General features: G+C 42.2%; 1 protein-coding gene across 1 annotated transcript; it reads left to right on the plus strand.

Annotated features, from left to right (window-relative positions):
- The first annotated feature begins 360 nt into the window (after positions 1-360).
- Positions 361-15,971, plus strand: LOC140349326 (nuclear receptor coactivator 5). The gene is made up of 9 exons (XM_072435620.1): positions 361-468; positions 643-729; positions 811-881; positions 1,098-1,254; positions 11,098-11,297; positions 13,315-13,590; positions 13,662-13,781; positions 15,592-15,771; positions 15,859-15,971. The coding sequence occupies exons 1-9, from the start codon at positions 416-418 to the stop codon at positions 15,897-15,899; spliced, it is 1,185 nt and encodes a 394-aa protein (XP_072291721.1). The 5' UTR covers positions 361-415; the 3' UTR covers positions 15,900-15,971.
- Positions 15,972-17,268: the final 1,297 nt, after the last annotated feature.

Raw genomic sequence — 17,268 nt, forward strand, 5'->3', positions numbered from 1 at the left:
TGAAGCTCCGCCGCAGACTCCACTTGTGACTTTGATGACGTCCAGTCAGAGGCGCTGCCGGGAAACGCAAATACGGAACTGCGAGAAGAAGATCATATTTTACGCTCGTTTTTATTTTTTATTAATACTTTTTGATCGTCTCACGTGGGCTGGGTCGATGTTATTTTAAATGCTTGCTTGTGCCTCCCTGGGGAGCAGAAGCAGAAATACCAATCAAATAAAACATGTAATGGTTTCTGTGTGTTTGAAACGTCTCACCACTAGAGGGCAGCAATAAAACTGATCTGCCGGAAACCAGGAAGAAGGAGAAAACGCTCATTTTCTTGTGCACGAGTGCTATTGACATGCAACAATAATTCAGTTTTAAATCAGACTAAAACGTTTTTCTGCCACTGCTAGGGATATTGTTTCCTTTATGAAAATGTCTAAAACATGGTCGCACCCGCTTCCTCGGCGATTACCAGGCAGGTAAGTGCAACATTATCATCTGAACAAATAGCAGCGATGTTAGCTAAGCTATGCTTGAATGAGAACCACTGACATAAAGGTTGAACTAAAGATGCTTATGCAGGCGACACAGGCAGTCAAAGTTCCACTCCTTTGTCTTCCACATTGAACGTGCTGATTTTATTTTGTGTATAGTTTCCACGCAAGTCGATCCCTCAGACGAACAGCTCCATATAACAGCAAAGAGGACCGTGGCGATGATAACAGACATGCACTGGACAAGTGAGAATACTGCCAAAATATAATCATCTAACTCCACAACTAAAGTGGATGTATCTCTTACTTTGCTTTTATCTTTTCAAGATATGAAGAACTTGAGAAGTCACAAATTTACGCAACTGTAAATTTCAAAGGGTTTTCAAGTCAAGAAAAAGGCAAGTCTTTAAAATATAAATTTATATTTAATACATTATAAATATTTTGTAATATATTATGTAGTATATTGTGTGTGTATGTGTGTATTATAGTGTGTGTATATATATTATAGTGTATATATATTTTCTATATTATATTTCTATATATTATATTTTTTATTTTATTTTGATTTTTAATTTTAATGTTTGTTTTACCTATCTCTAATCTATTTACTTTATGGGCGTACCCAGCAGCAACAATTGTCGTACCTTCTGGTAACGTGGACGGCGCCTCATCAGACCGGCGTAAAGCTTTGTACCAGAAATTCTATCGACAGGTACAAGAGAAGAAACCAGCAGATTGTGTGGTCCTGTCTGTCACCAACGAAAGCCCGTGAGTGACTTTATCAGCGTTCATATTCAATGTTTGTTGAATTAATGTATGAAGATTTCAATTCACATTTTTAAAGGTTATACTGCAAAAAGAGTATATATCTAGCCCTACAGTTACTCGCACATGTTCATATTGATAAATTCACAGCAACACTGTGTGTGTGCGTGTGCGTGCGTGCGTGTGCGTGCGTGTGCGTGTGCGTGTGCGCGCGTGTGCGCGCGTGTGCGCGCGTGTGCGTGCGCGTGCGCGTGCGCATTAAATGTACTTGTGGCGGAACAAATGCTCACACGTTCCATCAGGGACACTTAATAAGCCATATTGTGGAGCTTTAATTACTGTTAACATTTACAGCCCTCTTTAACGATTTACGATGCTACATTGTTATGATTGGTAGGATTACGGGTCGATAATTGACTGTTAAACTAAACTGGCTGTTAAACACTCAACATGAAATTCTATATTTAGAAATCTGAGTCCGGGCTTCATGGCAACCACAGCGCCAGGACACGCCCCTTCCCATTCACGCCACTGTTTTTTTAAAAATATTTTTTCCCTCTAAGTTGGTTTAGTCCATAATTATTCAGTCTTGGCTTGATTTTTGATAATTCTGTATCTGTTGTGTATAATTGGCCCTGTGACGAGTTGGCCCCTGTCCAGGGTGTGCCCCGCCTAGGCTCCAGTCACCTGCGACCACGAAAGGGAACAAGCGGTAGAAAATTAATGAATGTGTATAATGGATCTTAATACCTTTTAGAAACTTGCGGTATTTTTCCAATGGGAGTGTCTGCAGTGCCGCGGCGCGCGGCCGAAAAAGCCATGTTATTTTTGTGCCGGCCGCGCGCCGTGGCTCCTGAAACTGCGCCGTTATTTGACCGTGTTTTAGCGCCGTTTTAGACCGCGCCGTGTTAAGGTTAGGGTTAGCCATGAGGCTATAACGGGCTATAAGGGAAATGCCGCGGTCCCTGAAACTGCGCAGCCATTTGACCGCGCTGCGGCTCTCCAGCCACGGCCTTTTCCAATTCCTTATATACCGAAATATACTGTATTGATCCTTCCCAATTCCAAAACCAAACAGAGTATAATTTTTGTGTACTGTTACACCCCTAGAAGGTTGGGCCAAGAACCCCCCTAGAAGCTCTAAGCTGTTAACACAGAGGATCTGCAAAGTCATCAGCACGACTAATCCCGGTAATCATTTAAAAGGAAACTTGTAGTTCGTGCCTTTTATTGGTCTTTCTCACACTCCCTTTTTCACTCTCTGGCTCACTCACATCAGTGCAAGCCCAGGAGCAGAGCCAGGTGCAGGTAAATCGGCTCACACAGAGAAATCAAGGACAGAGGGTACAGATGCGATCTTTGTATGTTAACCTTCAAAATGTAGCGTGTTATATTACCACAATCCGACTGTTATTTTCTGAGAAATTAGTCTAATGAGGAACTGTATTTAGACGGGTCTAAATGCAAAGATGCACGTGGATCACAGACATGCAATATTGCAGTCAGTATTTGATAACTCGCCTCTCCATTTCTTGACCCAACGGGAAAAAAGACCACCCGCTCATCACTAGTGCCCTCTGCCTCCTTTGTCTCCTCTGAGGCTGAAGGTTGTTCCCTGCACAAGGAGCAGCTTTTACAAACACGACGCAGCAAAACGGGTCCAAATAGTGGATCTGGGTCCAGTTTGCGTGCGCCGGGCGTCAGTGGTCAGTGCGCTCCATGTGCTCTGGTCCTGCTCTGTCTCTAAACTAAAGGGCAGTGAGTTTGTGTGAGCAGGAAATGGACCCTGTGTTTCAAAACTCTGAAACAAAATCATACTGTGGATGCGTTTTGAATAAAAGCCCTACAAACTCACAGACCTGTAGCAACAGTCTACATGAAAATGAAAGATTATTACTGATCTTAATACTAGGCTCACTACTATTAATAATGACAATAATTCATAAATCTTCACCCCTGAAATTTCTTTGAGTGTTTATTGGCATTCACCGCCCTCGCCTACATCAAACTCAGTTTCTCCTTGCTCTCAGCCAATAGCGCATCAGGAAATATGAAAGAAAAATCCAACAGAATAATTGTTTGCTCGTGTGTGGATGTTTCATGTTGTAAGACTGTTTCTACAAAAGTGTCAATAAGGAGACCTTTCTGAATATGACCAGCCATGTGGAGACTGAAGATTACGGCTTTGTTGTTTGTACATTACATTGAAAAAATGTTCACAGCGGCTGCAGAATGTCTTCATATCATCAGAGTGAAAGGGTGACAAGATGGTGATCAGGCTTCTGTGTTGGTATTGATCACCTGTGTACTGCTGCTTGCTGATCGATGTCAAAATCCAAGGCGTACTATTGGCTCGTGTCTGTGGCGTTTGCCTGAAAAGTTGAGTTTTTTTGTGAGAATGTGAAAGAGTGTGCTGCCTGGTGGTGGAGTGGTCAAGGCACAGCACACGTATGCCAGGCTCTAAGTGCAGCTGTAACTGTATGTCCTCCCGTCTCTCATATCCAACATTTCACACTCTCCTGTCTAATAAAGTCTACGGGCCAAAAATCGGTAAGAAAAAATAGATAAATGCGAGAATCTGGAGTGGTGACAAAGCTGCTCAAACAGATAAAAATATATTCTACCTCCATGTTGGATTTTGTGTCCTCCCTTGATGGAGACCTTTTGTTTTCATTTACAAAAGCCGATAGACCCCTTCGGCGCACCGCCCACTAGTTGTGGACAATCTTGCACGGCACACAATTATTAGTCAACAAATGAATATGCATAGATCCAGTTTGGATTTAAACCTTTTTCAACGATGTCACTCAAGCTCCTTTCTATTCTTCATGAAAGGGCTTTTTCTGCCCCGATGTGCTGTACAGAAGTAAAATGACTAACCTGACAATTGTAATACGGGCTCATTTATTATACCATGAATAGAAAATGGCCATCTATTGTTGACGTAGAGCACAATTTCCAAATTTTTGTTGTACATCTTGACACTTTGCCATAGAATAAAATGTAATATGCCTACTTAAGTGTTTGTATTTAAAAGTTATGCAAATGGAATGGAAAATATTTAGTTATGGCAATTCAAACACAATCTTAAATGTCTACAACTAATCCGATTGATTCATTTCAATTAGTGACGACTAGAGATGCACCGATTCCAAAATTCTTGGCCGATACCGATTTCCGGTTTTTAAGGAGGTCTGACCTGCCAAAACCGATTTTTCCGATACCGATTTTCTATCTAGCCACTGATTTTTCCCACAAACTACCCAGTATTTTATGAAAAAGTTGCATATATACAGGACACACGGTTTATAATATACAATGTAATTTATTTTGTGGAAAAATAGAAAAATAAATAACAATATATATAAATACAGAACTATATACTACTAACTAATATGGCCTAGAGAAGAGTGGGGGACACAGAGGAAAAAGGAGTCCATTTCTCCTGCAGAAGATGCAGCTCCAATGGTTCCAGATTGAAATCAAATGAACTATTTTCATATAGTAATTTATACATTTGTAATTTTACACATTCTTTTGAATGAGCTGGAACCCTCTGCTGGAGAGGAACAGGTGGAACATGAGGAGGGTCAGTCCCAGAGCGCTGCCAGCACCTCCCTCTCAAAGCTGGAAGACTCTGGCTCCAGCACCTCCCTCTCAAAGCTGGAGGACTCTGGCTCCAGGTCCTCTTCCTCGTGGTTCTACAAAAAAAAAAAACACTTTGCAATTTAGATGACACAGGCTAAAAACAAATTTTAATCCAACCAAATGCTTTTACACACCTGTGGGTGCAGCAGAAGGGCCAGCATCCCCTGCAGGAGCAACAGGGGCAGGAGCAACGGGAGCAGGGGCAGGAGCAACAGGGGCAGGAGCAACAGGGGCAGGAGCAACAGGGGCAGGAGCAACAGGGGCAGGAGCAACAGGGGCAGGAGCAACAGGGGCAGGAGCAGCAGGGGCAACAGGAGCAGGAGCAACGGGGGCAGGAGCAACGGGGGCAGGAGCAACGGGGGCAGGGGCAACAGGGGCAGGAGCAGCAGGGGCAGGAGCAGCAGGGGCAGGAGCAGCAGGGGCAGGACCAACAGGGGCAGGAGCAACAGGGGCAGGAGCAACAGGGGCAGGAGCAGCAGGGGCAACGGGAGCAGGGCAACGGGGGCAGGGGCAATGGGGGCAGGGGCAACGGGGGCAGGGGCAACGGGGGCAGGGGCAACGGGGGCAGGGGCAACGGGGGCAGGGGCAACGGGGGCAGGGGCAACGGGGGCAGGGGCAACGGGGGCAGGGGCAGCAGGGGCAACAGAAGCAGGGGCAACAGGGAGGTCTGAAGGCAAATCCCGATCTTAAAGAACATTGTACAGCAGTTATATTTGAGCCCAGTACATTTACAGCAATATTATTCAAACTTTTACTATTATAATACAGTATATTAAATGAGGCACATTTATGTTGCCAATATCATTTTCCAGTTTCATCAGCTCTTTGATAACTTCACACACTCACTAGAAGCACAAACAGCTGTGCACTATAGATTCTAGAGCACTATAGATTCTAGAGCACAGATGATTGTGTAAACATTTGGGCTGTGGGACAATTAAATAGGCCTGACATTAGATTGTAGTCACTCATTTCGCTGTTCGAGTCAGTAATTTAAGTTTTATATCTACGTAATGTGATCTCAAATGCATCAAAGTATTTTTAAAGGTCTCATTTCAGGTGGATGAGATCTCTTGTTAGCATTAGCTCGTAGCTTAGCTCTCTGCTAGTTGAGCAGAACAACAACAACAACAACAACTAACTCTTCTGACAGCCCTGCTGCTGCTTCTTCTGGCCCCTTCATGTGTCCCTACTCTTCTGCAGATAACTCTGAATAAACACATGAACTCGTCAAACACAAACCAGCGCAAATTATTTTGACCGCATCAACTATCAACACGTAGATTTTAATCGTCTCAAAGTTATAATAACTTACCCCACAGTCCAGTCTCCTCTGATCCTCCTCCAGGCTCGGTCCTTCTTGTGTTCCACCAAAGTTGAACAAATCTGAACTTTTCTGCGACGAACAATTTTAACGCCTTGAAGCTTATGCGCCTGTCAAAGCGTCTAGAGCGGAACACGGCAAAACGCACCCTCCGCGCCGCGCTCCTCGGCGAAAAAGCAGGAATCGCGTTTACATAGACTTGAATGTAAACTGGACACTTTGGCCGCCGCGCTCTGAAAGACTCTTGTAGTTTTGAGCTATTTTGCTCTGGGCGCGTTGAGCTGCTACGCAGCGGGTCAGTTTGGATCGGGCGAAAACCGGCAATTACGACATGGACCGGCCGGTCACCGATTCTGGCCGATTCAGCATAAAACCGGCTTTTTAAATCGGCGGCCAATTGATCGGTGCATCTCTAGTGACGACATCAAAAAGTAATACAAATTTGCAAGTCTGTTATTTAAGGCCCCATATTTTGCTATACTGCACTGTTCAACATTGCATCACACGAACTCTATCAAATGCACTTATTTCTTGTGGCAAAATCTTTCCCCACACCGTGAGCAGTCCACATCTCTAAGTACAATGTAAATGGCTGTGGTATCAGCAAAAAAAGATGGCGGGGGCCTTTCTTTTGTTGATTAATTACATACATACCTTACATATCTTGCTTATACAGACTGAGCAGCGACATGAACACTTCCTGGAGTAGCACAGCGACGTGTCAAATATGTCAGAGCTGTGGGTGCTGTCATTGGCTCTCTGAAAATCTCTCTCCACATTTTTAAATTATTACATCTACTAAATGCACAAATGAAAAAAAAACATACTGTGGAAGTGCTAATGGAAGGTTAAAAGCTTGCAAGGTGATTTTGCACAATATTCATGCATTAAAAGAATAATAACTTAGGCACATAATCAATCGCACTCACAAAAAAAGCCAAATTCCTCTTTAGAATCCCAGTGGCCTCAAAATACTGACAGAACTTATCGACAATCAGAATCTCTACATAATATCTGTATCAATCGAGCTCTAATACACCGCAATATTGTTCCTTTTTTGAGCATTAAAAAGATTACTATGTTTACAATCAAACGTTTCTATATTGAGGTTTCTGCTGAGACCACCGGCTTATTTAAGGGTATACCGTATTTTGCGCACCGGATTATTAAGCGCACCATCAGCCCTCTGTGTCCCATGTGTACTGGTCCATACATAAAGCGCACCGGACGATAAAGCGCATAAGATAAACAAAACAGACGGATAAGTCGGAGTCAGTTGAGCTTTGTTAAACGCGTTCAACTCATTCAGATCAACATTGTTCAACATCAAAACACACTCTGCTACCGCTAACAGACACGTTAGCGTATTCACAACAACTACCAGCCTCGTTCAGTTGCAACACGTACAATACAACACAATAAACTCACTTTTTCAGTTCATTCCTCATCGTCAAATCCTTCAAATGCTGCCGTGTACATCCCGCATAGCTATGACCAGACGTCCTGATTTACCTGGGACAGCCCCGATTGTTTACGTCCCGTGTCCAGGTGCATTTGTCCTGGTTTTGCACAGACTTCGTCCCATGTGTCCCGGTTTAATGTCTGCTGGGGCGCATAATGGTAAAAGCAGCCAAAACGCCGATAGTGCGCCGTGCTAAAACCTCTTTGGTCATGTGATCCCGCATCTCGGACCCACGCGGCAGTTCAGTGATGATTCCGGCCTTTTGATTTCCACAGTTGACTGATAGTTTAGCCCGTAAGCGCATTTCACGCGATAATATAACAGATCCAATGGTCTCTTGGCAGGAGCCATCTTGGGCCAAGTTTCTTGGGGTCCTTTATTTACCTGTAGGTGTCTGCGTTGTGCCTGACTGAAAATGTTGTTTACGTTTTGACAAAGTGTGCCGCGTGTAGCAGTAGACTACTGTTCCCAGAATGGTTTGCACACATGTTGTTAGGACTTCCGGTTCCGGAATACTGTAAATCTAGTTGCGCATCGGCGTCTCGTGTCCCAAATCTTCTTTATACACCGTGTACCACACAAAATATCTTCGCGGTCAGTAAGCACAACCAGAAATAAACCATATATTAAGCGCACGGACGGCTTTTGAGGACGTTAAAGACTTTTACGTCCGCCTTTATAGTGCGGAAAATACCGTACTTCCAAGTCCAGTGCGTGACTAAACCACCTCTTCCGGTGCCATTTCAACAGTGGCGGGCCGTGGGTTTGGGGCCTGGGCCTTCAGTGAGGTCCCACACAATCCCATCTGAATCAATCCACCTCTTATTACCATCATATTACCATTATTATGATGCCATGGCGCCAGATACTACATTTAGACAGTTTAACCAGGCGTTGCGTCGCCTTGAATTGCAGGAGAAGAGTACAATACAGTACAGTTCAGCTAAGTTCAATATGTCCCTATTTTTCTTTACCTTTTCATTGTGCAGCTTCCTTGCGCTGCGCGCCGTTGCCCGCTCTGTTTCTCGCTCCGTTGCGGTGCCCCCGCGTTGTTGCCCGCTCCGTTGCCCGCGCCGTTGCCCTGCGCGCATGTTTGTTGAGCTGTAGATCCTCTCGACCCCAGAAGTTTTCCAAAGCACCATTGCTTGTAAGTGCCCAGCCGTACTTTTAGAGTCTCGTGGACCAAATGGATCACTTGCTAAAGGCATTTCCAGCAGTACAGTTTGCAGTGCTTCTCGGAGCCTGTGAGCCATTGATGGTGCTCATAGTTGGAACTTTGAAAGGGGTGAACAAAGCCGCCTGTGACAGACTTTGCTCTACAGCTCAGTAGTATACAGATTAATTTGTTTATCAAATTCAGTTTCCTCATTCTGAGGTTTTGCATAGACCCGCCCATAGGACCTGTTGAGTCTGAAGGCCTGAGGGCAGATTTTAGATCCTGGCAACACATGATGGCTGAATATGATTGGAGAAAGATCTAACATAAAGACCAGCCCTCCAAATCTGAACCTGGGGCAGAAGCAGTGCAACAAGAGGAAAACCATGACATGAAGAGTATAAGTCTTACTCTGGGGAATAATGTAATATATATTTGTGGGAAATAATATATATTTAAAAATTATATTCTGATTATGTTTAGGCTAGCAGAGAAGTCCTTTCTGGCCCTGACAGCCCCCCACTGCATTTTAAATGTAATGTTCCAGAGTTTTGGATTTTGGTGAGATGAGCATGGGAGTCGGCAGGGCTGGGGAATATGACAGAATAATCAATGGACACATGTGCATTATTTGTATTGGTATTGACCTTTTAAACATGCTCTTGTCTTGAGTTCCTTTGCTTTAGCATCTTAGGTTTTAGAATCAAAGATTATGTATCTACTGAAAGCACATTAAGGAATAATAGAGGAGTTTTTGCCGATTTGAGCCAATCCTTCAGGAGTTGACAGCGCTCTATCTACTGGCAGCAGAGGGACTTACCAAGGAAGAAATAATGGAGGAAATAAATGGAAACTAGTTTTTATGTATGGATTATAACTTTCACTCTCTGCTTTTATTCAAATTCAAACCTATTTTTTTTTTGTTGCAATATCCATGGGTTTAAAAAAAAATAAAAAATATATATATAAATAAATGAGCCACACAGTGAGAGTTTAATGTCATTTTAGTCTAGATTGTTTCATTTATTTGTCAGGATCCATGCACAAAGCATTTGACTGTAGGGTAGAAATGTAAATGATGAGGGACCACTCTCTTCTTTATCAATAGGAATTATTGAGTCGATATATCCACCTTATTCCAGAAGCTGCCACAGGCTCCACAATGAATTATATCCCTCCTTCCGCTTGCATTGTTTTACATAGAGCTGTCAGTTTGACATAGAGCTGTCAGCTTTACAGAATATAACAAACTACAAAACTGTTTTCAGGCCATGCATAGAGGAACTATGCATCGTTGACTTAATGATGCACATGTACATTAAACATTTTACACATCAACTTACTTTATATCATATTTAACTGAGAATTTCCCCTCTTTTCCACTAAAGTCAATAGAATTCCCGCTCGACTAACAATAAGTGGGCGTGTGGAATAAGGTGAATTGGTTGAGGTGGAATTTTTTTTTTTTTTCAAATCAATAATTCACAAGCATTCAACGGCTTGTGGTTCAGGGATTGACTCCAAAACATGCCATATTAACCTTATGTCTTTAACTCCTTATAACTGATAACCATCACGTCATTGGGGATGAATAATGGCACCTCTTTCTGAAGCCACTGTTAAAAAAAAATGTAGACGTCTACTGAACTCAATAATGGTTCCAACATTTCCTCCAGGAAATGGGCAGTTCCAGGTTCACCTTGAGGCCTGTCTCAGTGACTGCTTATTTGATGCTGAGTAGACTTATTCCCATCACTCGGCCTTAAAAGTTACCTGGATTTACTGTACTATTTGCATTGCCATGTGTTCTCACACTTTAAAGTATCTTATTCCCTCGGGTGAAACTCACCTGTTCAACCTGCATCAATACTGCCTCACACTGAACGAGTTAATGCCACACAAGTGCAAACCTAACCCTCTTTTAAAGGAAAAAAAGAGCCTTTACCTGTAAAATATTGTTGTTTTTCAGTATTCATCCCAATGCATTCTACTATCACACACATCTTATTTTCATTAGAAATTAATTGATAATTGCCATTATTGATGAAAAACGGAACTATTCTGTTCCAAAAGATAAAAAAGGAAGACTAGAACTCCAGTGGTATTTCAAGTCGTCATGAACCTCCCCTGTAGCCTCATGAAGACAAACAAGAGCAAAAAATACTAATACATGGCATCAAACAAAACACAAGCGTTCATTCTCTCAACTGTTCCATTTAAAAAGATGTTAACGAAATGTTTCTCTTCCTCTCAAAGGGAATACTCCATATCACTAGGTCAGAGCTTGCAGGAGCGTGGCCTGTACGTGGAAATGCTCTACCTTCATGCGGAGTCGGGTCTGACCCGTGCCTTACAGGACATCCGAGCTGATGGCTCTCCCTTTTGTATTCTGGTGGAGCAGAGAAACATAGCACTGTGCTCCTGCACTGTTATCATATTTGCACAATCTCTCAAAAGTAAGTGCCCCATCAAGGGTCTGCAATTATTATTCTTATTCTTTTTTTTTTTAAACTAAAATGTACATTTTTCTTCACCAAAAAGACCAGCTTTGGCATAAACAAATCAAATAAAAGTAATAATAATATGAATCTGTACAGTAATGGGCTGGTGAAGCTCTACCTTCTCCCAGTTTTACTCGAGGTGTGGTTGAGGCAACTGAACATGCATCAGACTAAAATAGAATTTCATCATTAAACATTTATGCAACATATTTCAATAATGTAAGAAAATGCATAATCACAAAATTGAATTCACTTTTTTTGCCCCCTTTGAGAAATTGCTTTGCAGCAATTTGACATAACTTCACACATTAAAACCTATACGGGTACTTGACGTCCATTTTTCCAATTTTTTTTTTTTTTATTTCTTAGAATTTTAAACAAAAAGCACAAAACACTTTTCTTAAAAAGTTTCTTGAATTTCTGGAGTTACTTGTGTCAGAGACTTATAAATGTATTTAGGAAAACATTCTTTAATCAAATTACACAATTTGCTCCACTTTATTCATTACTTCCCTATTGTTGGGGAAATCTTAAGGATTGTGACGTTGCCCAGTATCGGCGTAGCAGAGGCCCCTTTGCCATCGGGTTGGTGTCTGTGTGGCCCTCATTACCCACAGAGGGGGGACGGGTGTTCAGTGGACTACGTGGCAGTCAACGGTGGACGCCTCGATGACCTGGTCCGCACACACGGCAGCTGTGGCAACGTGGACCCCGGGGTGAGGCGACGGGCTGCCACGTGTTGGAGTTTACCCCAGTGAACCAGAGGGTTGCATCCCTGTGCCTTCCAGTCAGGGATGAGTCTCGATGTTCTGTTGACCTACGGTTCAAACAGTAGTGCAGAGTACCTGGTGCTCTTGGAGTCCCTGGGAGGGCTGCTGGACAGTGCACCGTCCGGGGACTCCGTTCTACTGGGGGACTTCAACACCCACGTGGGCAACGCCAGTGACAATTGGAGAGGGGTGATAGGCAAGAATGGCCTTCCCAATCTGAACCTGAGTGGTTTTCTTCTATTGGACGTTTGTGTTAGTTACACTTTGTCCATAACGAACACCATGTTCATTTGCATCATGTGCAAATATAAGGAAATTTTGCGTGTGACGCATACGCCTCTTTAGTCAGACCTGTTTTCAGTTCATAATTAACTCCACCAGGTCTGTCCTTTGTCGCCTGCTCTGGCCATGGTTTTTATGGACAGAATTCCAGGCGCAGCCCAGGGCTGGAGGTTTTTTGTTCTTTTAAGATACACATTTTTAAAAAATTACAATTCTAATTGTTAAAACCTGTTTGCAATCATTTTACACCCCCAAACGTCAAGTACCCTTATACAAAATAAAACAACTTAAAACGGCAAAGCCACAAAAAAGACACTTTAGACTTGGCTAAATTTGAATAAGAGGGTTTCTTTCTTTTAATATAATTTCTATTTTAACATTCATAATCAATATTATCAATTGTGCCTTCAAACTTGAAGCAGAACTTTGTATGTTTGTTTCAAACCTGCTCCTGCTCAGAAAATGGGCTAAACCAAAAGACAATGATTCAGTGTCACATGACTTCATTGGAAATGCATGTAATAATGGATTAAAATCTATAATCCGATTCCTCTTCATTTTATGCAAGCTTGCGTGTTGTAATGTCCTGTTTTAGGTATAAAGTGTTAAGTTTTTGTTTTATAGAACAAAGTATATCTTTGCTGAATTTGTTCCAGTGCATATGGACCATACTTTTCCAATGGCACTTTTTTAACATGCTAATTAAAGGAGGTATGGGCAGTTGGTTAAGCATCTTAGTTTGTATCCCACCCCCAGTTAAAAAATAAAACTTCCTCTGAATCACACTGGCGACCCTAAATGCCAAAAGGCAGTGCCAGATAAAACATTTAAGCATTACTCATAAATATCACTTATTTATTACACACCAAGATCTGAGACTATAACCCACAATCAAATAACTCTCCCATTTCCCCTTACAGTCCATCGCAACATGCCCCAAGATCAGGCTTTGGAATTTGTTGTAGCACAATACAATCAAGATGTTGCGGAGAAGCGCCACTTGAAGGACCCTGCAGACGGCGCCGCACAGACCTCCCAAATGCTAGACGATTATTTGGACAGAGAAAAGCGTATGCACCACTATGTTCCCTCTGATGTGCGGCACCTCCTCGTGTTTTTGGCAGAAGGGGTCCATCTCTTCCCAGACGAGCTAGACACCCTCTCAGAGTATGTCCTGTCCAGGCAGGAGCAGGCGGGTAAGACATGATGCTACAAGCTGTTAAAACTCTTTTTATTTTTCTTATTTGATCTTTTCTTCTGTCTTTAGGTAAAGTTGACGGTGAGGTAGTCGCTGCTCCACCGGCTGGTTTGGGTAAACCGCCTCCTTTGCTGCCCACTCCAATCCACTGTCATCCTAAACTGGGCCACCCTTCTCGCTATTTACCAGGTTACTATTAAATCCTATAACAAACTGGTTCTCAACTGGTCTGAGTCAGAATCTGTCTGGCTTCAGGACACATGCACACACAGAGGGGACGGTTTTCCCTGGTGTCTGTGAACTGGAGAGCTCCACTTTACAGGCCAACTCTTTTTGAGGTTTCCCATCATAAAATAGAATATAAAATAGCAGAAAGACTGGTCTGATCTTCTCCTAATAGGACTCTGTCCTTCAGGACAATACCAGTCATGGAAAGCAGGTCACGCTCCTCCTGCTCATATTTCAATCAATGCATAACCCACGTCCCCAAAATGAAAATGTTAAATTAATATTTGTATGCTTTAAGATTGTTTTCTATCAAAAACTGTTTAAATGGCATTCTATGGAATGGTTTACAATGATTATTTCATGAATTAATATTTGGTAGATGTGTATCCTGACACTTGCCTATCCCTTAAAAACATTCTACTGTAATATAATGTCCACAGTGCCCTTATGTCAGAACATAATGATTTATGAATAACTCACTTTTTCATCTCTATCAATTAAGCTTTAATGCAGTAGAGAGCAGGTATTTTAAACTCTGTAATACGCCTCCCCGTATTGTCCAGAAGTCCATCACAATAAATGACTATCATTATTTTGAGTATTGACCGTTTGCTCGTGTGGTCAGAGGAGCTTCCACTCTGCCATGACGGACGGCAGTAGTACTTCCTGTGCGCGGTACAGGAATAGAAATCCTTCCGAAAACCTGTCCCTTGTCAAGCTAAATTTCATTGATTTTACTTGTAAAATGGTGATATCATGTGGTACGGTTGGCTGTAAACCTAATGTAGCTTTTTATCGTATACCTGTGGATGAGTCCCAGTTAAGCACTTTAGCACACTGAAAATATTATGAATTGCAATGACTGTAGTGGTAACTTTTCATCACTCTGAACTATGGAACTATAGTAGTATAATTATACTGATCAATTGTACATGAAATTACTTTGATTCCAAACGTCTTACCTTTGCCATTTGGAGGCATCTCGTCCCTCCACTGCAACAGTCGGACTGAGTCCCAGTGACACAGCAGGCAGTGGAAAACTGGGAGGCGTCCAGACTCTTGTGCGCTTTTAAGTCTGCTCCGGTGTAATGGGACACACTGTTTTTAACATAATGGTTCATATCGTGAGGGTGAATTTGGGTAAAGTTGGCGATTTGATTAAATTGGTGAATATGGACAGAGGGAGAAGGTACGGGTCAGTTTATAAGCTAACAATCTTAACTTTCACCAAATATTGCGCTTTGTGAACACCTAAAAGATGACTGACTTCTACCGACAAAAATAATTGCAATGATTATAAGTTTTTAGTCAGTTTGGCGCTGCCTGCAATGCTTCTTCACTACGTCCATCGCCAATTTCGTTGTGATCGCACTTCCGGTCCAGTGGTAACTCAGTTGGTTTAAATATAGAATGAGGGAAAAGTCTTGCTGCTAAAATATGCAATTAAGTAGATTGATTTGTATAAAATATCCAATGTTCATGTGACCAACAAGTCAATAATGCACCGTTTCTCTGGGCGGCCTGAAAACGGCTTTTTAGTCCATGTAGAACTTTTCTCTCAAGCTCGGCAGCCCTGTGTTAGCCAATATAACCGGAAGAAGGATTCTGTAGAATGGCGGCGCCCATACGGGCTTCTGGAACGAGGTCCGGCAATCCCCTTTTGGGTGCCACCCTGTGTTGAGAGCCCCTGCTGTAAAGGCTTGTAGTATTAACTTTGATAGAGACTACAATACACTAAGAAAAGGGTCTGATTCTTTTTTTTCCCCCTCAGGTTCAGTCCTCTGCAACCCTCCTCCACTGATGTCCAAATCTTCATTTGGATCCCTGCCTATCCATAGCTCTGGGACCCGTGCCCCTCTGCTAGACACACCCCGATACCCCCGAGGACCCCCACGCAGATTAGGCCCTCCCCCCATGCCAGGATCTCGACCAGCTCTTCTTCCTCGGCCAGGTTATTCTCCACAGAGCTTTTGGTGAATTTAGAAGAACGTACTGTAGATTACCAATCAAATAACAATTGCCTGTTTTCGTGATTCAGGTGGACCGCTTTTACCTCGACCATGGGGCCCGCTTCTGTAAAAGAAAAAATAACAAACTCCACTTTATAATGAACGTATTTGTATTTTAAGTAAGTCAAATGAAACCTCTCTAGTTGCTTTCATTTTTTTTTTTTTAATACTTTCTTGTAGCTATAGTTGCTTTCATACAGGTAGTGATTAGTGATGTAGAAATTGTGGATTTAGTGGGGAAAATGTTACGACCCATTTGTTTTTTCATCATTTTAAATAAAATGAATTCACTGAACAGATGTCTCATTGTCTTTACTGTAGTTGTTTAGGAATGAACGATAATATGAAACTTTATGGTAAATGGTCACATTTATACAGCGCATTTCTACCATCAAGGCCCTCGAAACACTTTACATCAAGGAACCAGTCACCCATTCACACCAGATGTGCGCTAACACGGGGTGAGTCAAGTCAAGTGTCTTGCCCGAGGACACAACGGCAGTATTCACCTGAGGCAGCTGCGACCGCATCACTAATCTGGATCAGCGCTCTACCAGGAGAGGGCGGAGTCAACCCACCGACCTTCAGACGCGCAAACACTAAAGCAGGATCATCACAATAAATGATTTTCTAAGTTTAGAAATGCTTTCGAAGGTCATCTTTTTCAAATCTAATCCAGATGTCATTTTTAAGATGATGGCACCATCTTAAAAAATTACAATGTATGCTCTGAGCTAGATGAGCTCTGCCCTAAAGTGCCTTCAGATTAACATTCCTCTACCTCTGACCACGCGAATGAAGGTTTACACATAAACACCCTTTCTATAAATAATAAACATTAGCAGCACATCAAATTTTTCCATCTCATTGAACGGTAAGTCAATATAGTAATTATCAGTACGCTACATAACTGATGTCTGAAAGGGGACACTATATTTCTAAGACATTTTATTTGAATATTTCTTACTTGTTCTTGATTGTAATGATTAAATATCATCCATAGCTTTGTGTTTCTGGAATATGAAAATAGTCACATGGCTGGTATGATGTAGACTTGCACCTTTGGCATATATTTTCCATGATAAGATTGCGTTGCTGCTTGTGACCACATGGTGGCAGTGTTGAGCCAGCTGACTGAAGGGAATTTTTTTTGTCTTGAATGTATTATTTTTATGTGCATATTAGGCCTACTATGTGGCCATTTGACTGGGCTACTATAAGTTGCAGAAGAATAAAATAAAAATACTGTATTGACAAAAAACAAGCATCAACATTTATTTTTTAACAATGTTATTTTTAGTTTTTATACAAAAAAGTATAGTTAGGGTTGATTTTCATAAGTGAAAGGGCACTGAAGTGTCAAATGGGGATGAGAGTGGGAGGGACATGCAGGAAATTGTCAGAGCCAGATTCATACTCATGACCGTGGCGGCACGTGT

Source organism: Eucyclogobius newberryi, unplaced genomic scaffold (genome assembly GCF_026437365.1).
Source record: "Eucyclogobius newberryi isolate DKJ021-1_F unplaced genomic scaffold, fEucNew1.0.hap1 SCAF_7, whole genome shotgun sequence".
In the NCBI taxonomy this organism is placed as follows: Eukaryota; Metazoa; Chordata; class Actinopteri; order Gobiiformes; family Gobiidae; genus Eucyclogobius; species Eucyclogobius newberryi.